Below are 20,409 nucleotides of genomic sequence, written 5' to 3' on the forward strand. Positions count from 1 at the left end.
TCAATTTTAAAACAAAGAAATAAAACTAATTGTATCTTCTTTCAGTCGATTCCTTCGTGTATTTTATGATCAGAGCAAACAGAATAAATAAACTGCAGTATTGGACACAAGTTTCTCTAAACTAAACCCTGTAGCAGAGTAAACAGATCCAGATTATGGGTCATTTCAGAAGCAGGTCAGTTTGGACCTGGTTGTTTCAAACGTTTCTTCATTGAGGGGATTCCTGAACCCGGGGCAGTGTTGAGAAATCCTGCTGCTGATAAATGACCTGAGCGTTACAGAGCTGGAGCAGATGAGGAGGAGAAACTCTGACCAGAACAGCATGAAGGTAAAACCAGAAAATTCACCATTTAAAACAGGATTTACCACAAATAAATCACATTTAAACTCAAATAAACCTTCCTGCTTTCTGCTTACAGTTGTATTTGGTTTCTACGTTATCGCTGTCACTTACTCTGCTGTCAGCAGTTTGGTAAGAGTGACGTGTTTTACCGTTGTTTTAATAATGAAGTATAGTTTAGGGTTGTATTTTTAAATATTCCTTCTTTTCCCAGTGGTCAGCAGAGAGTAAACTGTAGATGGGGTTCTTATGGAGGCTGGTCTGAGTGCGACGGCTGCTCCCGTACCAAGGTAACCAAACAACACTTTGACTCGGAGCGATGGACATTTTACTTATTTACAGAAGAGATAAATATATTTATTCATTTTATATGAGAAAATAGGGTTGTGTAAAGAAAGTAGAAAATATTGGTGATGATTGAGGCACAAAAATATATTTTTAAATTGTACTTAAAAATAAGCTTAGCCCATGTTAGCTTACTTTATTTCATATTGTTATTCAGCACAGTTTTAATCTTATTTTAGTGTACTTAAGCTTACATTACCATATTTATCTTACCTTCCCAGTGTTTATTTTCTTTTAGCTCATTACATCCTCTTTTAACTTAGCTTACATTAGCTTAGCGTGGTTTATCATATTTTAGATTTCCAAATCCTGTTTTTTAATAATTTATGTCCACTTAACCTAGTTTATTTTAAAAGCTAAAGTTACTTAGCTTACCCTATCTCATCTTATTTTAGCTAACTTTGGTATATTTTTACTTTACCTTAGCAAGTTAGCATGTCTAAGTTTGTCATAGCCAATTTTATTGAATCTTGATTTAATTCCCTTTAGCTTAGTGAAGATTTTATTAATGCTCAAGATGTAAATGACAACACAGAAACCTTGAGACTTATTTTTAGTTTAGCTTAGCTTAATTTATGGTACCTTTGCTATTATGTAGTTAGCAGATTTGTTTTCTATATGTTGACCCAGATTATAAATCACACTGGTTGTGTAATCTTTTGAGCGTGTTCTACCAGAAACAGCTCAGTTAGAGCAACACCACTGACTTTTGGCACCGTTTGCAGGCCGCACTCCAACCCAAACAGGACAGAGTTCAAATGAAGCAACATTTCCCTCTACTGTGAAAATATTTCAGGGAGCTTGATGTTTGTTTCTGCAGTAAAGTACAAGCAAGTCCAATTGGTGTGAGATAGACTTATAATCAGTACAAAAAGGTTTTTGCTGCCTTCATGAGAGATTTAACTCTTTTTATTAATTATTGTTAACTGGAACATGTAACCATTAAAATTCACATTTTGAATAGTTTTATATTTATATTTGGTTCTCAACTGTTTATAAAAACAGTGAGTGCTTAAAAACAAAACGGCCCACCGTTTTCCGAATGCAACGTCACAAATCAGCAGGAACTGCCCCTCGCCTAGCAACCCCAGCCGTTACCTAGCAACCCCCACAAGCTCCAGCCGTTACCTAGCAACTCCCACGAGCTCCACCCGTTACCTAGCAACTCCCACGAGCTCCACCCGTTACCTAGCAACCCCCAGTAGCTCCAAATAGGCAGAACTGACCAAACTAAAATCACATTATCCAAGAATGATTTTGTGGGGAAAAAAATAAAGTAATGAACATGTTTTATTTGGCCAATAGATCAAACTTTTTATCACATGGGCCAAAAATAATCAATTCAAAAATGAGAGGAAAAAAGGTCAAAAAAAAGATGAAAAAAGAAAAATACTGAGTTTTTACGTGCTGAACAGTAAACTAAGTTACAATATACTCATTAAATTGAAGGAGTCCACTTTGTGATTTTTAAAGGTGTCCACTGACAATGATACAAGTTTTTTTTGTTAATTGTTAGCAATAAAAACAAGATTTATTGGAAACTATATAACCAAGTTTTCAGTAAAAGTCGATGCTGGGGCATCGAAGCTTGAATAGATGTGGTCCTCACAAGAAAATACAAAAAGTCTGGGTATTGAATACTTTGTGATGTAGCCACCTTTTTTCCTGTAATAATTAAAAAAAATTAAATTAAATTGGTTTGATCTTAAATTGACGAATTCAGTCCAAACTTTGAACATTCCCGTTTTCCAGAAACCTGTTCAAGAAGCAGATATGTCACCTTTAGTTCAGTAATTCAATGTATTTAATATTTTTATTCTGTCTTCCAGGTGCGGACTCGTCATGTGGAGGTGTACGCTCAGTTTGGAGGGGCGCCATGTTCAGGAGACGCCACCGAAACGCAGGCATGCGTCCCACAGAAGACGTGTCCCCTGGAAACAGGGTGTGGCAGCAGGTTCCGCTGCACCTCTGGTACGTTCAGATCCAAAGTCAAATACCTAACGCATCGATCAAAGTTATTATAGCTAACTAAAACCAACAAAATAACAAAAACTGAAACTTAGAAAACACTTTGGTTAACTGGACTAAATAAAAACTGTAATTAATGGGGAAAAACTTAAACTAACAAACTATATTGTGTATTTGTAAAACTAAGACATACTGAAGTTATAGATGTAATGTCCTTTAATTTTGGGTTTGTGAATCTATTTGTTAATGAAATCAAACTAAATTCTAATGTGAAACCGTTCTAACTCTGATGCAGGTCAGTGTATCAGCCAATCTCTGGTTTGTAATGGAGACCAAGACTGTGAGGACGGTCTGGACGAGCGAAGCTGTGGTCAGGACAACAGCCAGTACTCCTGTGATCTTATCAAAACGCCTCCAAACGCCGACCTCACAGGCAAAGGGTGGGAACCTCAGTGTTTCTGAATAAAGACAAAATGTTTGGAGATGATAATCTGTCACCTGTTACCATAGATAAGATCACTAGAAGCATTTCTTTCACAGATTCGACGTTCTGACAGGGAAGCTGAAAGCTGGTGTCATCAACACGTTTAGTTTCGGAGGACAGTGCCGGAAGGTTTTCAGCGGGAGCCACAAAGTGATGTACAGACTGCCACAGAACATCCTCAGGTTCAACTTTGAGGTGAGTAACTGAAGAAACTGATGGGAGTTGAATAGTTTGATCTGGTCCAAACTGGCAACAGCACCTCCAAAAGATGAAGTCCAGTCCATCCGCTTAGAAAGTCCACTTCGTTTGGGGACTGGTGAACGCGTAATCCAACCAAAAAAGTTCACTCTGTCTCTGAAGTGAACTCTGGTGCGGTTCCAATGAACATGTGAACAACAAGCGGACTGTAGACTGCTCCTAAAGCAGGAAGTGGACTACTGAGCAGGGCATTCTGGGTAAATGCAACCAAAACCAACATTCTAGTCAAGAGACTCTTATCAAAGACAAACGAGGAATCCTCCCACCGCTAAAATCTGACACCACTCCATTTTTGTTCACATTTTGTGAAGAAGAAATTTATTCTTATCTTCTTTGGAAGCTTTCATTTCCTTCAGTTGTTCTTGGTGCAACGCCCCCAAAGGCGAGGAGGGGAACAGGTTTTTTGAATAGTTTGGCTCATGTGAAACAGCACAATGTGAAGCGAACTGCAGCAGCTAAAAATGTAACAAATGTTGCGGTTTTGGTCTCGAATATGAACGGACTCTACTGGACTATCAGGGTGAAAACATCTTTGATGGAGCTGAGATTAACCGTTTGTGCTGCAGGTCCATGTGGACAACGAGGAAAGTGACGAGTCCTATGAGAGCGCCTGGTCCTACGCTCAGCACATCCAGTCCAACGCCTGGTTCGGACATGACCGTCGGACGTTCCACAAAGAAGTCACAGACAATAAGGTGACCGATGACCAGACCTGCTTCAGCTGCATAGTGAACCCTTGAATCTTTGGGTTTCATCATTTGTGTGTCCCATAAAATCCCTTCCCAATCTTCTCTGGTGTGTTTCAGGCTTACAGACTTCTGGTCCTGAAGAACAGAGTGGAGTTGGCCCAGTTTCAGAACTCTGCCCCCCAGTATCTGACTCTCTCTGCAGACTTCTGGAAGGCCTTGTCCTCGCTGCCGCTGACCTACGACTACTCCGCCTACCGCCAGGTGCTGCAGACCTACGGCACACACTACATGTCTGAGGGCTCACTTGGCGGCGAATACCAAGGCTTGTTGGAGTTTGACTTTGAGGCCCACACATCCCACAGTAAGGACTTTATGAGTGAATATTGTTACAAGATAACAGAGGAGAACATGGACAATGCCAAGGTGTTTTGACCCACTGTTCAAAACTCAAACACTCCAAAGGGATTAAGGTCACCAATTAATGGCATGGTCCAATAAATCACCACAAAGATTTGACTGTAGCTTAATCGATGACCAAAGTACCAAACTAAGAAAAGCTTAAGACTAATGCCAGACTTTCAAAGTAGCCGTCAGTGTATTATCTAATTCCAGAGGAATAAAGTTTAATCTAAGCTGTCAAGAGGTGAGGTTCATACAGAGGTGGGCAGAGTAGTCAAAAATTGTACTAGAGGAGGAGCAGCACTACTTCAACATATTTTTACTCAAGTAAAAGTAAAAAGTAGCCATCCAAAAAAATTACTCAAATAATTTGATTAAATTGGTATTTGATATTTTGCCCAATTAAATTACCGAAAAGTATATGAACAAATACCGAAGTATTTTTGGTAAATACTTTGGTATCTTAAGTATTTCACCAAAATACCAAATACTTTGGTAAAATACTGATCAAAACATCTGATTTAATATTTGAAATTTGCATCATCAGATGGACCAAAATACAAAGTTATGTGGAAATGTTGGTATTTTAATAACCAAAATGAAAATAATTCATAGTAATAATTACAAAATCAGACAAAAGAAATATTTTTCAAAATCAAACTTTATCAAAAACTGCAGGTGTGTGTCTTTGTCTGGTGAATTTTTTTGGCTAAAAAAAGCTTGTTGTCCTTTCATTGAAGTTACTCACAGTGGATAAAATATCCCACTCAACTAAGAGTATCGATTATATTTCTGTCCTTTTTTTAAAGGTGTGCAGGACATTGAATACCAAAGATGTTGGAAAAAAGTGAAGCGCTTCCTGTTCTTTAAGAAAACCAAAATCATCTGTGAAAAACTACAGAAACATCTGGAATCCAAAGCTGGTGAGTTAAAGTCACACAAACTCAAATAATTTAATCAATGTTCTCTCTGAGCTGACATTATTTCCATTATCTGCAGGAAGCCAGTCAAACAAGATGCCCATTAAGGTGAACGTGTTTGGAGGAGATCCACAGTTCATAGGTGCTCTATCTGTTCTGGATCTACAGAAACCCGAAGCTAACGGAGAAATCTACAGTAACTGGGCCTCATCTGTCAAAGATTTCCCTGATGTCATAAACCAGAAGGTAAAAAGACCAAAATCACACGTATTTAAGAGCCCAGTAATAAAAATATTAAACATGGAGTACTTTAGCATTTGGATTAGTAAATAATCTGACAGGAAATAGGATTAGTAAAGTTTTAGACCACATTCCTCCAGAGGGAACAGGAAATGTTGTTTTGCTGAACCATCCAACTATTTATCACCCCAAAGCAAATGTATGAGTATTTTGTTTGATACGGTGGCCCAGAAGAGTCAACAAAATACAAAAGCTGCAATATAAAAGCAAAAAGCCACGGCATAACAACGAAAAATCAGAATTTATGCTAACACAGAATTTATGCTAACACAGAATTTATGCTAGCAAGTTTGTCATAACTTCCATTTTCGCATAAATGCTGTTGTGGCTTTATGAATCCCAACATATTTACACAAATAAATTATTTTAAAGCTCATCAATTCTCAAAGCTTTTTATCGTTGACAACCAGAAAACATAATTAAATAGAATAACAATGTTACACAGGCTACCAAGTTTAATTAGCATGGGCTAATCAGTGCCAGCTAGCTCTGATTTAGAATGTTCCCTAGCCAACCAATAAAATTGTCCGATTTCCCCTCTAAATAGTACCAATAATCATCCCCCCGAGTGTTAACATGGTGAGCTAATCTCTTCCAGCTTCGTCCTCTGTATGAACTGGTGAAAGAGGTCGAGTGCGCCGGGTTGAAAAAGCTTTACCTGAAGCGAGCGATGGAGGAGTTCCTGTCCGAGGAGCATCCCTGCCGCTGCAGGCCGTGCCAGAATAACGGCCAGCCGCTGCTGACCGGCACCGAGTGCCGCTGCGTCTGCAGACCCGGAACATCAGGACCGGCCTGCGAGAGGGGAGCCGTGACTGGAGAACAGCCCGGTAAACAAGAAGCAGCGGCGGTGTGGCCGTCGGAAAGACCGGGGGGAGGGGCTCTGGCTAACCTCGAAATCTGATTGGCCACTCCCACCAAAGCGGCCAATCAGATTAAAATTAAATTAAATAAAAGGGTTTCCTCCAAAAAGACATTTCTAAGCTTGAAAAGTAAAAAAAAATAAATAAATAAAATTCTAGAATTTTTTTTAGAAAAAATAAAGAAATTTATGAGCTCCAAAAGTAAAAAAAATTGCAAGGAAAAAAAAATCAGAAATTCTGAGATTAATCTCAGAAATTTTGGAAAAAAATTGAAAGTTTCTGTGTTCAGAACATTATAAATATGCTAAAAAAAACTGAGAAAATTTTAGATTAGTCTCAGAAATTGTCAAGAGAAACCAAAGGAATTTTCTGAAAAAAAAAAACCTCATTATTTACTACATTTTGACCTTTCAGATTTTTTTAATGCTCAAACAAAAAGTATTTTAAAGGTTCCTGTAGAGAACGAGAAATGAAAATAATCACTGGATCTGTTTCCCAGGAGTGATCCACGGCAGCTGGAGCTGCTGGTCCTCCTGGGGATCCTGCTCTGGAGGTCAAAGGTCAAGAACCCGAAGCTGCAACAACCCCGCCCCTAGAGGAGGGGGCCGGAACTGCATCGGGGAGCAAAGCGAACAAAAGCCCTGTGAAGAGCCAGATATGCAATACTTACAGTAAGTTTTCTAGTTATAATAAAACCTTAATAGCTTTGAATCACAATAAATAAAGTCCCTTTTTCACTCATTATTTGATTTTTCTTCCTTTTTGCCCTCAGGATGATGGAGCCTCAGTGCTTTGGGCTTTCCATAACTCCACCAAAACGGTGCAGACTCCCTCCAGTCCTGAAGAATGGATTCGTTGAGGTGAATTTTTAATCTGAATTCCTGTTTTGTTTTTTAATGTTTCATTCTAACAGTATTACAAAGTTGAAATAATACAAGAATAATGACCTCACATGCCTTAGTTGAAACACACTTTTCTGTTCTGGTAACATTAATGTCATATTAAAAGGTATTTGTTCATACTCTGACAGTTTTTTATTTTTTTAATAGGATCTTAAAGACTTTTACACAGTAGGAAGCAGAGTGCAGTATTCCTGCATAGAGGATTTTTACCTTGTTGGAAACGCTGCAGCCACATGTGGAGAAAACCTGCAATGGAGCTCAGGAGCAATGGTTTGTAAAAGTAAGTATTAAACTAAAGCAAAATTTAAAACCCATTAAGTTTTATTAATGAAGCTTTGGTTGTCAAATAGATGAAAATGTGGACATTTTTAGAAATATTCAGGATTTGTACTGCGCTTATTGTGAATATTTCAGTTATAACAGTTTCTACACTTATTAGATGTTTATTTTTTCATAGATGGTTTCATAAATATTATGCAAAAGTAGAAATTAACATTTCTTCTAGGTTCCACTTGTGGATTTCCTGAAATCGGCGGTTTAGTTGAAGCCACGCCCATTAAAAATGCCTACCAGATCGGAGACACCGTGTCCCTGTCGTGTCCCATGGGATCAGAGCTGGACGGCGAGGTGTCAGAGGTCAGGTGCAGCTCCAGTCTGCAGTGGTCGCCGTCTCCTGATGATGTTCGGTGCAGAACAGGTGAATCTTCAGAAACAGGTTACCTTTAAACCGGATAAATATAATGATTATTACAGAGAATTTATTCATTTTGACACAAAGTGATTCAAGTTCTGAAGGTGAGGTCTAATTTGGCCCAGACAACTTTATTTTTAACAACAGAGTATTTGGCCCAAACTGGAAGAGAAAATAAACAAAGTAAATAAAGAATAAAGAATAAAGTCAAAGTAATAGTAATAAGAATAATATTTTAATAATATTACAGAGTAATATTATGTATGACTTCATAAGAATAGTCACTTTGACTAAGATAAACCATCATCACTGGTCTATAAATGAAAATAAATCACATTAGATTCTGTAATGTTTCATTAAATTTGCCTTCTTGTTCCTCCGCAGTGCTGCTCACCTCTCCGGCGCCACCTGCTGGTCTGAACTGTAAACCCTGGGAGAAGATCGGAAAAACCGGCTGTGTCTGTAAAATGCCCTCTGAGTGCCTGTTAGTCTCTTACTTCAGAACTAAAACCAAACTCAGATCCAGACCCAGTCGGGGTGTTTGGTTTAAAATGTTCTTGTTTCAGGTCGTCTGTGCAGTTCTGCTCCCGGGTCGGGCCGAGGAGTCTCTGGTTGGGCGTCTGCCAGCTGGGGGCGCTGCGCTGTTTGGGGCGCAGCTTCACGCTGGCCGCCGATACGGACTGCAGCAAACCGGAAGAGGAAACGTTCACTTCCTGCAGCGACTGCAAACCAGGGACGACCTGCCGAGGTGAAACACCCGATTACTGAACATCCTGCTCTATAAAAACACAAAAAAGAGTAAATATGTTCAGATCTGACGGACTGTTTCCAGCCCAAATCTCAACGTCTGATGAAACTCATGTCAATAGTGCCAGATATACATTATGACGGAGTATAGAGACAAACCAAATAGTACAAAGATATGAAAATAAATACAATTTAGAGAACAGAGATGTAATTCGAATTATTTTTACTATATTCTCATAATATTATGACTGAATTAAAGTCATAACATTTATGTAATATTATAACTTAATTCTTTGATTATTTTTGACCTTATTATCGTATAACATCTGGGATTTTTGTTTTACTTTAACTACTATATAGTGACACTTTATTAACCATTTACTACTCGATGATGTCACGATCGGGAGAAATTAATACGTTTTGAGATTTTCTGCCACACAATGACAAACTATTTCAACAGAATTTTCCTCTGAATTATCAATAAAAACACCTCAAATGTGGAAATTTGAACAACCCGCCTAAAGCTTTTCTTTATTATTTTCCATCCAAAAGTGCTGAGTATGATTACCTTTTTAATCATAGAATCCCAGCGGAAATGCGCATGTCTGAGTCCGTCGGAGTGCCCTGCAGGCCCCGCCTCCCTGTGCGTCAGTTCCGGTGATGATGGCGGCACTGCGAACATGTCGGAGTGTGAGGTGGGATCCAGGAGGTGCGCAGGCGAAACTGTCCGCCTGATCAGTCTGGACCAATGTCCGCAGTAAACAGACACTTTTCTTCATTGTTTCTGTAAATATTTATTACTTTCGTAGCAGCTGAACTGTAAATAGAACAGATCGTTCCAAATAAATTGATAAATTTCTTTGTTTTTGTACATCCATAAGGATGTTAATGGTTGGATTGATTGTTTTTGTTATAAAATTAATAAAACTGTTTTAATTCTCTTGATTTATTTTATATTTGTTCATCCATTTTTTTAACTTTAACAGCAACTGGATGGTTTCTATGGTCCATTTAAACTAAGCTAATTCATATTAGAGCTAGCTAACTACCACCTTTGCCCCTCCAGCTAGTTTAGCAATTGCTAAGCTAGCATGAGGGGCAAAGTAGCTAAACTTGACTGGCAGCCAATCAGAAAGATTAACAAGGCAAACGCCATTTCAATTAATTATTTTAACTTATATGGATTTTTACAATAATGGTTCAAAGATTACAGAAGCCCATTGCTGTCATGAAAGAAACAAATAAAAGCCCAGCAAGAAGTCATAATTTTGAGGTATGGGTGTCGATAGGAGCAAGTTTCCTTAGAGAAACAGCGGGACTTTGAATTTCATAAACTATAAAATTCAAAGCTGCTTTGAGCAACTTGTTCCCCTCCTCTCCTGTGGGGGCACTACTCAATGAAACAATGAAGGACACACTGAGTGCAACTTCCTTCTTCACAAAATATGAACAAAAATGAAATGCCGTCAGATTTTAGCGGTTTGGCTTTGGTGAAAAACCAGGAACCATTTCTCCAGCTAGCGCTAGGCTATCGCATTTGTTTTGTTTGTATTTACCCAGAATCCCCTGCTCTGTAGTCCACTTCCTGCTTTTGGAGCGGTCACTGGTCTGCTTGGCGTTCACATTAGGGCTTTGAACTCTAACTGAACCCAGACCTCTGTTTGTAGGCAAACCAGAGTTTGATTAGCATTCACACCTGCCCAAAGGAACCAGAGTTTCTGGAAACTGGTGTGAATCCACTTCGTCAACAAAACAAATGTCTACATTTTTTAAATATAAAATTTTATTGCAATACAAAGTAAAATAGAGCTTTAAATGCCAGGATAACTACCTTCATCCATCCATTGAATATACCCACAAACATTGACACTCAGGACAACCAGCCATACTAAACTAGCTTCAAAAACCTTTCATTCATTTTTAATCGTCATCTGCAGCTGCAGGCAGGTTTACTTGGACCATCATCTGCTCTGACAAACGCCCTCGTTGAGGATTTCATGCTCCCGGCCGCTGCAGGTGATAGCTGCCAAAGTGCAGAGACTCATGCTTCGGATCATCTGCATCGGCTTCAGCTTCACGCAGAACATCTGGTCCGAGGTTCTGGGGCAGTCAAGAGCAGCTTTGCACTGGCACTTCTTAGAGGCTAGAACCCATAAGTAAACATTAGACATGATGCTTGATCACTTCCCAGACTTCCCAGTACGTGAGACGCCAGACCGACTCACCTGAGCAGGTCTCCCAGTCGTAGCAGCTGTCCAGGTCGCACGGCACATGCAACGAACTCCTGGGCGACATCTTGGCTCTGAACCTGGCCCACTCCAGTTTGGTTGGCTCGACCGAGTCGCACACGCCTTCACCGATGTAGAAGAGTGGGTCGCCGTGGCAACGGCCGGCGTGGAAGGAGCAGAGCGACATCGACACAGCGACATCCAGGTTTGTGTTCAGGACGCAGAGACTCGCCGACTGTGAACTGGAGACGTGCGAACGCTCAGATCAGTGAAGAAACTTATTTACATTCTGTTAGATTCTCCTTCCTAACAAGGTTCTGTCAGTCAACATTTAGCAGGTTTATCCAGTGGTGGACACGCCTACATTAATTTTTACAAATAAACTCTAACTTGGCCATTTTGCTAACTTTCAGTTGAATAAAGTTTGACCTGTGTTGACATTTTGGTCATTGATTCTTAAAAACTCTCAAAGTAGTTAGATGTTTAGGACTTTAGTATTTTTGCTAACTTTGAAAACGTTTAGTGCACTTAGCTTCACTTAAGTTCATTTTTCCAGCTAAATTTTTGGCTGTTTTGTAAACTTTCAGTTGAATAAAGTTTGTTTATATATTTAAGAATTGTTCAAGTAACTAGACGTTTATGTAAATGTGTCAATGACACATGGTGACAACTTAGCGCCTAGCATTTAGCATTAGCTTCTGCTAGATACAATGTTGGAGCGGTGCTTTAGCATTAATTAATTTATGATTAGTGATTTAGAGTTAACGTAACTAACTAAAGAGTTAGTTAACTAAAAATGTAACTAAAAATGGTAAAACACATCTTTGACAGAACTACCAATGAGCTGAAGAGGCTTTAAAATGATGAAAATGCAACATGTTAAGATCTAAAATTCACCCACAGACAGCTTTCCCGTTCAACGCAGACACAGCCAGATCTCTGCCGCTTCTGTCCTGGACCGCACTGGCCGTCAGGAACAAATGGCTCCTCTGAACAGACAAAAAGGGACATTTAGTTCAGCACTTTCACTAATGGCTTCACAGCTAGCAAACAAAACGACTTTTTTCCAGAAGTTTGTCCAATTTTAAGAGCCTCTTCAATGTTTCTAACCAACCGTCTGTGCAGCGGAGGTCTGCAGGCAGCGGAGGCTCCCAGGTGAGTTTTCTGCTGCACCTGTAGATGCCTCTTGGCATCGGCATCAGGCCCGTCTCATTGCAGTTGAAACCAACCGATTCGCCCACTCTGTACGTCGCTTTGGGCGGATACAGCTCCATGTTCTCTGGGACCTCTGGAGCAACACAAAGCCTCCCTAAAGACAAGAAGGTGGCAGATTTTAGGAACTTCCTGTGGAGAAACATATGAATCTGCTGATCTTTCAGTGTAAAAGCATCTCAAAGACTTTAGACCTGACTTGGACTTGTCCCTAAATCACTAGCAATATTTAGACACATCCACATTTCTCATTGTATCCAAACTTTTCTATTGGTAATTTATGATCTTTGGAACTTTAGAATAGTTTTTAATTTTATGTTTAAATCATTACGGCTAATAATGTCTGGATTTACCTGTAAACGTTTGGGACTGTCTGGTTTCTCTACATTGACTTTCTCCCAACGATGCGGTAAAAAAACAGACTTACTGATGCATCTTCCTCTTGGTTGACTCCAGGTTCCATCAGGTTGACAGTTAATGAACTGGAAACCTTCCAGTTCGAATCCAGTGAAGCACTGGAACTCCTCATCCTCACCGAAGCTGTAATACTGTTTAGATTTCTACAAGAATGAAGCAAAACAGCTATGAGACCTTAAAATGATCAAATGTACAGCAGCGTATTGGGGCCATTTTATATAGGAAAACAAACAGAAAGAACTTTTGAGAATAAGCTCAGAAATTTATAGAAAATACAAGGACATTTCTGAGCTTCAAAAGTGGAAACTGGGTGCTGTGGTGGTGCAGAGGTGAGGCGCAGCCCATGTGCCACATGTCCTCCCTCTCTCATAACCTCCTTCCTGCCAAACTACTTTTGAATAAAGGCCACTAGAACCAACAGAACCTTTAAAAGAAAAACGTGGAAACTTTGGAAGAAAAAGTCAAATATTTTCAGATTAACCATAGAAAGATTTTTTTTTTTTTAAAAAGAGGAAATTTCTGAGTTTGAAAAGTTGAAGGTTTGCTAGAACAGAAACTTTGATATTAATTAAAAACAACTTTTGAACTTTGAGATTAATCTTTCCAGCAAATATTTGACTGTTCAAACTCAGAAATATCCCTGTTTTTGTTTTTGTTGTTGTTTTTTTGGATTCTTTTTCAAATTAATCTAGAATTTTCCAAGTTTTTTATAACAAATTTTAAACTTTTCAAGGTCAGAAATGTTTTTTGTTTTTTCTAGAAAATTTCTGAGATTGATCTTAAAGTTTCTGATTATTTTTCTAGCAAACTTTGATTTTAAAACTCAGAAATTTCCAATATTGTTCTAGAACATTTATAAGATTAATCTCAAAATTTCTGATTTTTTTTGCTTAAATTTACTCGTCCTTTTATTCTATCCACAATGGCGTTAATATGCCGTTATAAATTGCTATTAGGTTCAAATTAAACGTATTGTTAAATTTAGACATGGTTTTTGTCCAGTTAAGGTGATTTTTACCCGGAGGAAGCTGTGGCTTGGTCTCTGCGGCCTCAAACAGCCCTCCACCCCCGGCGGCAGCTCGTCCCTCCATCCCACAGTGAACTCATCGTCGTTGTCACACGACTCTTTTCTGCACAGGAAACCCAAACAACAAGCAACTGTAGAAAAACCAAACATGCTGGTTGAAATAGTTCATTTTACTTGAGTCCAGATGAGTCCTACTTTTCAAACAGGGAGAGGGGACACGGTTCCTCTTGTCTGTTTGGACCGTCGCAGGGCTGGCCGCCTCTGAGGGGAGCAGGGTTGTCGCACTTCCTCGTTCGGTGTCGCCTCATGGAGGCGCTGCAGCTGCTCCACGGCCCCCAGCAGCTCCAGTAACCGTCCACTACCTCTGTGGAAAACAAGCAACCGTCCAGTACAAACAGGACTAAATGTTTGTCCTCCTTTCAAGCTAATAGGCTGTAGGCATATTAGCCTATTAGCTAATAGGCTGTAGGCATATTAGCCTATTAGCTTGAAAGGCTAAAGCAGTTCAACATAGAGATTTAAATTGATACTTTAGTTTTTTTCTTTATTAATTATAATGGTATGAAGTAGTTGGACAGTCAACATATGACCTGAAGTCAAACAGATACATTTATAGATTTATATGTGGAAAAAACAGTCACTAGTTATGCTAGCTGCTAATCCCCTGGTTAAGCTAGTGGCTAATCAGAGTTCAGTGGAAATATTTGTTACTTTTTATTTATTGTTTTCAACCATATAAATTACATTTCAGTTCAAAACATTGTGAAATGTCTGATTAGTTGTATCATAAAAGTTTTTAGCTAGATTCTTTTTTTGTTTCTGCCACTCTAAGTTATTTACTCGTAGAGAGTGGCACAGTGGCCAGGCAATATAAAAAATATTTTGAATAAGAATAAAAGATGCATTAAATGAGTCTGGTACTCAAAACGTCGGGTACCTGAAGTGTAGTCAGGCGCCCGAATCTCACAGTTGGTGCCGAACGTTCCTGTCTGGCAAACACACTTGCACTCGGTCCCAGAGAGAACCGGCTTGGCGTTGTTGGGACACGGGGCGCACTTACAGGTATCAAACTCCTCCAGGTATTGGAGCAGAGCCTTCCTCAGATGTCTCCTCTTCGTGACAGCACAGGGAATTCCCCGAACTAGATCTATGATTGGACGCAACTGAACAAACACAAACATGGAGTCTTTAATATCATTACTGATTACAGAGTGATGTCAGTTTGGTGAACTGGGTGGAAGTTTTTGTGAAAACGTTAAGATAGCAGCTACTTACACCTACTAACCAGCCTTGTTAAAATACCCAAAATAATGAGATGACTAGCTATGAGTGAGTTCATGCAAAGCTAAGCATAACCAAACTGTATCAATGTGGATGTTCGCTCTCCAATGACATCAAGCAACAACAAAAAAAAAAATTCTTAAGAGAGGACCAACTGTGGATAAAACCTGGACAAGAAACGTCACAAGAACTTAATTCACAAGCAGAGCGAGTTAGACAAGGAGAGAAATGCTTCCTCAGCATCCTGCTAGCAAGGATGCTAACTGTGGATGGCTGAAAACTGAACTGTATGCCGGTGATTTATGCTGCCTGTAAGCTTAGGTGCTAGTTATGTTTAAGATATCCTTTGTTTAAGCTGCCACGTCCATCAACATGTCCTTTCTTATGAACAAGGCGTTAATCAGTTGAACATCTGGATGACTCTTCCAAAGGTTTATTGTTACTGGAACCACGTGTTGAAATCTAAAGAGTAGAGCACTTGGTCTTACAGGCAGAATATGACTCAATAATTGGTTCTAGTCATGGCAGCCATCTTGTCACAAGACTATTCAGACAATGACAGCCATTTTGGGGGATCCTTTGTTTAACTTTGTTTTTGTTTACACCTACGCAAATGCCATCCATTGTCTGTAGCAGCTTGTCCTTGTGAGGTTGAGGAAAGGCTGGTACCCATCTCCAGTGGTAATTTGGTCAGAGACGAGATGCACCATGTTCAGATTGCTGGTTACTCAGCTAACATACAGCTAACAACCCGTATGCTGGCAGTCAACCATGTAGACACCCTGCCAAACCTTAGGACAATTTAGAGTAACCAGTTAACCTAACATGCATGTCTTTAGACTGTGGGAGGAAGCTGGAGGACCCAGTGAGAACAGGCGATCTCCATTCAGAAAGACTCTAGGTTGGGATTTGTGATGCCAAACGTAACACCGTCTCAGCCACCGAGGAAACTTTCTCTCTATGTCCCTTTGTAAGAAAACCCTTCGGATCATTCTGGTTATTATCTGCTCTACTACGCCAACCCTTAAGGATCAATGATGAACAAAATGTTTCTATGTGGATCTCTGGAGTTGACCTGGTAGTCCACCAAAGCAGGGTTGTCAATCACAGACTTGGCCCAGTTCTTGTAGGATGTCTTGTCCGGAGCAGCGCCTTGTCTTTCCCAGGACAGAGCTCCAGCTTCCCGGGCTCCACCACCTTTCACCATGGAGAAGGATTTCTCAGAGGCCTGGATGAACGAGCCTGGACAAGAGAAAAGAGGAGAAAATGAGCAAAGAGACGAACCAAAGCGTAGAAATAAGAGAAACTCTGCTACACTTCAGAAGTAACCTTGGTATTTCTCAGTCATGCGGTTGTTGGTGCATCTGGTTACGCTGCTGGATTCAGAGTAGAGGATTATAGTCCAGGACGTGTCTCGGCTCAGGCAGCCATTGATGGTCTCTTCTGTTTCACCTGCCAGAGATAAAAACTGAGTTTTAATCCACTTAATCATGTTGGTTCAATGGAAAAATGTATCCAACTAGGTTACATAAACTGTATCTGTCTTTTCTTGTTAAAGGATGCAGGATCTTTGGTGACCAATATGAAATCTTAAGCCAAGGCTTTTAAGGAAGCGATCTCATGGTGCTTTTAGGATACAACATCCATCCTAGGTTTTCCTACTTGAGCAGTCATTTTGACCTTATCTGATCATTTCCATGCATAGCGTTGTAGACGTACCTCTGGTTTATACTGTGGTTCTACACTGTTAATGCCAGGGTGTGACGTATAACCTGAGCTCTTTATCTCCTCCCGGCTGTACTGGTAGAGCAGATCATAGTGGCCTCCCAGTTTTCCAGAGCTGTAGTAGTGCGTGCCAAAGCGCTGGAAGATCTCCCTGTAGAGGGCGTAGTTGTAATCGAGTGGCAGAGCGTGAAGGAACTGAAGGAATGGCAGCGAAAGAACAAGATCCTGTGGATCCTTCACTGTAAAGTTCGAAATCGGTAGAAGTTGATGCACTCGGAAAAACTTGGAGTCCTGGAAAATGGTGGGATAGACACTGATTGTAGTACTTTATAAAACATTGAATAAGACATTTTGTTCTTGTGTTAGCAACGGGTTGTGTAGATCTAACATTTAAATCACCTTTTTCTTTGAAGCCTCAAAGGCTTCCTTACTCGAGGTCAGACTGGAGCTAGAAGAACGGCGCCCATAGAAGAACAAAAACTGAAAGCTGTCTTGATCTCGTGTGTTTTGTTCACTCTGACCTGATTTCTTTATCACAACCGGCTCAGAAACCACCGGCTGCGGGTCGGTGCTGAAGTCTTCCAACACCCCGACCTAAACATCCACAACATAATTAAAAAGTGGAGAACATTTCCAGGATGTATCACTGTTTTAAAACTTGGTATCCAGTTAGCAGGAACAGTTTTCAGAGCAGATTATCGATGACTACCTTAATGTCAAAGGTCTTAAAGTTGTGTGGCACTCGATGGTAGAGTAAAGTGCTTTGCGGCCGCCTGATGATGCAGCTTCCTCCCATAAACATGTTGTCCAGCACTGCTCCCCTCGGCTCCTCCGCCAGAAAATCAAAACTACAAATAAACCAGGAACCAGAAGGAGGAAATACTTTGTTAAATATAATTATTTTCATTTCCCACTGCTCTGGACGTATCATCAGTCTTTGGAGGAGAAAAATGCTGCAAAGCAGCACAGAAGACACTTGAAACAATGATATAATATTAGCTATATCACTAATCCGAAAGCACCAATAATAAATATTAGCTCAGCTAATGCTAAAGCGCTATAACAACATCAAATTTAGCAGAAGGCAATGCTAAAGTGCTTTAGAATGTACCAGAAAAGGAAGCTAATGCGCTAAAAGATGTCAGTTAGCTAAAATGCTAAGGTGCTAAACATGCAACTACTTGGAGAACTCTTAACAGTTAGTAACCAAAACTTAAACATAGATGTTGAACTTTATTCAACTGAAAGTTTATAAAACACCCGAGTAAATTAGTGCCTTAGAATTTATCTGAAAAAATGTATATACAAAAAGCTAAGTGCGCTAAACACCTTCAAAGTTAGAAAAAATGCTAAAGCGCTAAATAAAAAAATGTTTTTCAATTAGCGCATTAGTGGAAGTGTGCTCACTACAATGAAAGTACACCTCTACAAACGTCTCTGGGGCAGTTAGCAGTTTGGGGTAAGAACCAGGCAGTTTTACCCGTTTCCAACCAGATCAGCCCCCGGGGCGGGTCTCCTCTCAGAGGGACAGACCACCGTAGGGGCTCCGCAGCCCCTCTCATCCGAGTTATCTCCACAGTCGTTCTGTTTGTTGCATGTCAGCGTTGAGTTGATGCAGCGCCCTGCAACAGAAAAGGTCGTTTTTAATCATTTCTTACAGCTGAAGTTCAGGAGACTCAGTTTTAGTCACCATTGTCACACTTGAAGTCGCCCCTGCAGCCCACCGCCGGGAGCTGGCAGTCTTTGGAGGGGTGGCAGGGCCTCTCCTCTGTCAGCTCCACGCTGCATTCAGAGCCACCGAACTGGGACGGTCTCACCACAGACCGGGTCCGAAACTGAAGCAGAACACGGCAGAAACCCGAGTCATGGCAGCTGGGTTTAATAAATTATTCACAAATACTGTAGTTTCTAATGTGAACATGAAGTGTTTTGGAGTGACGTTGGTTCCTGCCTGCTTCCTGGCGCAGGGCGAGCAGTCGGACCACCGGCTGAACTCGGACAGGACGCAGTTGATGGGACAGGCCTGCTGGTTGCAACCCCTGGTGTCGTATCTGGAACACATCTGGTGGCAGCTGTTCTTCCAGTAATAATCATCATACTGAACGTTCCTGCAGAGACGGGAACGTCTGTCGGATCTTCTGGGTTTGCAACAATACTTTTAATGTTTTTGGTTCGTTGTTGCACAATTGGCCGTTTCTCAAACATCATTTAGAAAAATAACAACCTTATAACGTGTTTAACTCTAAGAATCTGTTTTTTTTTTTCTCTCACCTGCTTCTGCTCTGAGTGCCGTAGTTGCAGGTTCTGGTGCAGGCGGACCAGGGGGCCCAGGGGTACCGGTCACAGTGACAGGCCAGGCTGCCGGACATGAAGCCCAGGAGCAGCAGCTGCAGCGGCAGCATCATGCTGCGGGATGGAGACATCGAGCAACCTGAAAATTATTTAAGTTTTTATTTATTTTAAAATAAAGCAATGCGATTCATTTAGTTTCTATAGAGGAGAAATAAGGCCACTGAACAAAAACAACAAAAAAGATTTTTAACTTTATTCACACAATTCTGACTGTCTTTCTGAAAATGTTGACTTTTTTCTCAGAATTCTGATTTTAATCTCAGAATATTTTTTTTTCTTAGATTTTGACTTTTTTTTCTAAGAATTATTAAATTAAAATCAGGTTTTTTCCCCAGTGACTCTGATTCTCTTTTGAGAAATTGTTTTTATTGCATCTGCAGTTTTCATGCAAATTTATTGCATTTTCCTCCTTAATTAAATATCTATACATTTTGCAGCAGGTTTTGTTGAGCAGACTTTAACCACAAAAACTTAAAAGATGAAGCCATAACTCACCAGATGAACTGCTGTCGTCTGCAGGAGGGATTTTAATCAGAAATCTGAATCGGTTGGTAATAAAAGCAGAGCTGCAGCTGATCTGAGGCTGAGCTTCCTGTCTGCGTGGTTATAAACCCACAGCGATCCTCTGGGAATCCTCTTGTTTATGAACTCTTGTTGACCAATCGGTGTCTAAAAACAAATCACAGGTTCTTGATCCCGGTTGTTACGGGAAGCGAAGCAGCTCTGGAGTTTCCAGGCTGCTCGATGCAAACCAGATGTTCAGTTTCACTGCTTATCTTCCAGAGGGGGACGGGGAAAGTTTCTGCTCATTTATGACCTTCTTAAGTTTTCCAAACATTTTCACAATCAGCAGCTTTGCACAATCGACGATTTGTTTTGGTATGAACATCTCAGCCCAGTCTGGATCATTTCAGCAAAACAAAACCATCTGATAGAAGGAAAATAGGCCAGATTTTTATTAAAACTGCTCACAATATGAATCTAAAATACTGTTTATGTAGAACTCAAACCAATAACAATAAAGATCTAAAAGTTTTATTAATTCCTATGTATTCCCAAACAAATTCCTTATATTCTGGTTTTCTGTAAACAGTATCTGCTCCACATTGTTTTAAAAAACAAGATCGTACAGACAGGATTTTTTTATCCACATAAAATCACAAACCCATCACTGATTGTTGTTATAATCATGCCAAACCAATAGGGGACAGCATAGCGCAGAGCTACAACCTGTCAGCCAATCAGATTGCTTCAAAACAACCAC

The 20,409-nt window shown here is 40.1% G+C and overlaps 2 protein-coding genes across 2 annotated transcripts; one reads left to right on the forward strand and one right to left on the reverse strand.

Moving 5' to 3' along the window:
• Window positions 1-111: 111 nt before the first annotated feature.
• LOC106939811 (complement component C7) lies at window positions 112-9,848 on the forward strand. Its single transcript, XM_015022352.1, has 18 exons — window positions 112-328; window positions 420-472; window positions 555-630; window positions 2,515-2,656; window positions 2,949-3,093; window positions 3,194-3,332; window positions 3,962-4,090; window positions 4,202-4,445; window positions 5,293-5,406; window positions 5,483-5,649; window positions 6,302-6,530; window positions 7,063-7,234; window positions 7,336-7,423; window positions 7,613-7,745; window positions 7,971-8,162; window positions 8,541-8,640; window positions 8,723-8,904; window positions 9,486-9,848. Exons 1-18 carry the CDS (start codon window positions 293-295, stop codon window positions 9,662-9,664), a joined length of 2,520 nt encoding a protein of 839 aa, XP_014877838.1. The 5' UTR covers window positions 112-292; the 3' UTR covers window positions 9,665-9,848.
• An 826-nt stretch (window positions 9,849-10,674) lies between these two features.
• Window positions 10,675-19,885, reverse strand: LOC106939813 (complement component C6). The gene is made up of 18 exons (XM_015022356.1): window positions 19,641-19,885; window positions 19,065-19,224; window positions 18,745-18,901; window positions 18,484-18,628; window positions 18,274-18,415; window positions 17,503-17,641; window positions 17,193-17,387; window positions 16,841-17,084; window positions 16,398-16,520; window positions 16,144-16,310; window positions 14,725-14,950; window positions 13,983-14,151; window positions 13,779-13,890; window positions 12,771-12,903; window positions 12,246-12,440; window positions 12,033-12,120; window positions 11,129-11,373; window positions 10,675-11,046 (listed from the first exon to the last, which is right to left on the reverse strand). The coding sequence occupies exons 2-18, from the start codon at window positions 19,214-19,216 to the stop codon at window positions 10,865-10,867; spliced, it is 2,814 nt and encodes a 937-aa protein (XP_014877842.1). The 5' UTR covers window positions 19,217-19,224; window positions 19,641-19,885; the 3' UTR covers window positions 10,675-10,864.
• Window positions 19,886-20,409: the final 524 nt, after the last annotated feature.

This window comes from Poecilia latipinna, unplaced genomic scaffold, assembly GCF_001443285.1.
Source record: "Poecilia latipinna isolate Pla-1442-1.1 unplaced genomic scaffold, P_latipinna-1.0 Scaffold2990, whole genome shotgun sequence".
Classification (NCBI taxonomy): domain Eukaryota; kingdom Metazoa; phylum Chordata; class Actinopteri; order Cyprinodontiformes; family Poeciliidae; genus Poecilia; species Poecilia latipinna.

Bases quoted from the DNA above. Each gene is read 5' to 3' on its own strand.
- LOC106939811 (XM_015022352.1), top strand. From the start codon at position 293: ATGAGGAGGAGAAACTCTGACCAGAACAGCATGAAG. The intron at 6,531-7,062 runs GTAAACAAGAAG...TCTGTTTCCCAG, and splicing joins CGTGACTGGAGAACAGCCCG to GAGTGATCCACGGCAGCTGG. The intron at 8,641-8,722 runs GTTAGTCTCTTA...TTCTTGTTTCAG, and splicing joins AAAATGCCCTCTGAGTGCCT to GTCGTCTGTGCAGTTCTGCT.
- LOC106939813 (XM_015022356.1), bottom strand. From the start codon at position 19,216: ATGTCTCCATCCCGCAGCATGATGCTGCCGCTGCAGCTGCTGCTCCTG. The intron at 12,904-13,778 runs GTAAAAATCACC...TCATTCTTGTAG, and splicing joins CAAGCCACAGCTTCCTCCGG to AAATCTAAACAGTATTACAG. The intron at 11,047-11,128 runs GTGAGTCGGTCT...TATGGGTTCTAG, and splicing joins CGACTGGGAGACCTGCTCAG to CCTCTAAGAAGTGCCAGTGC.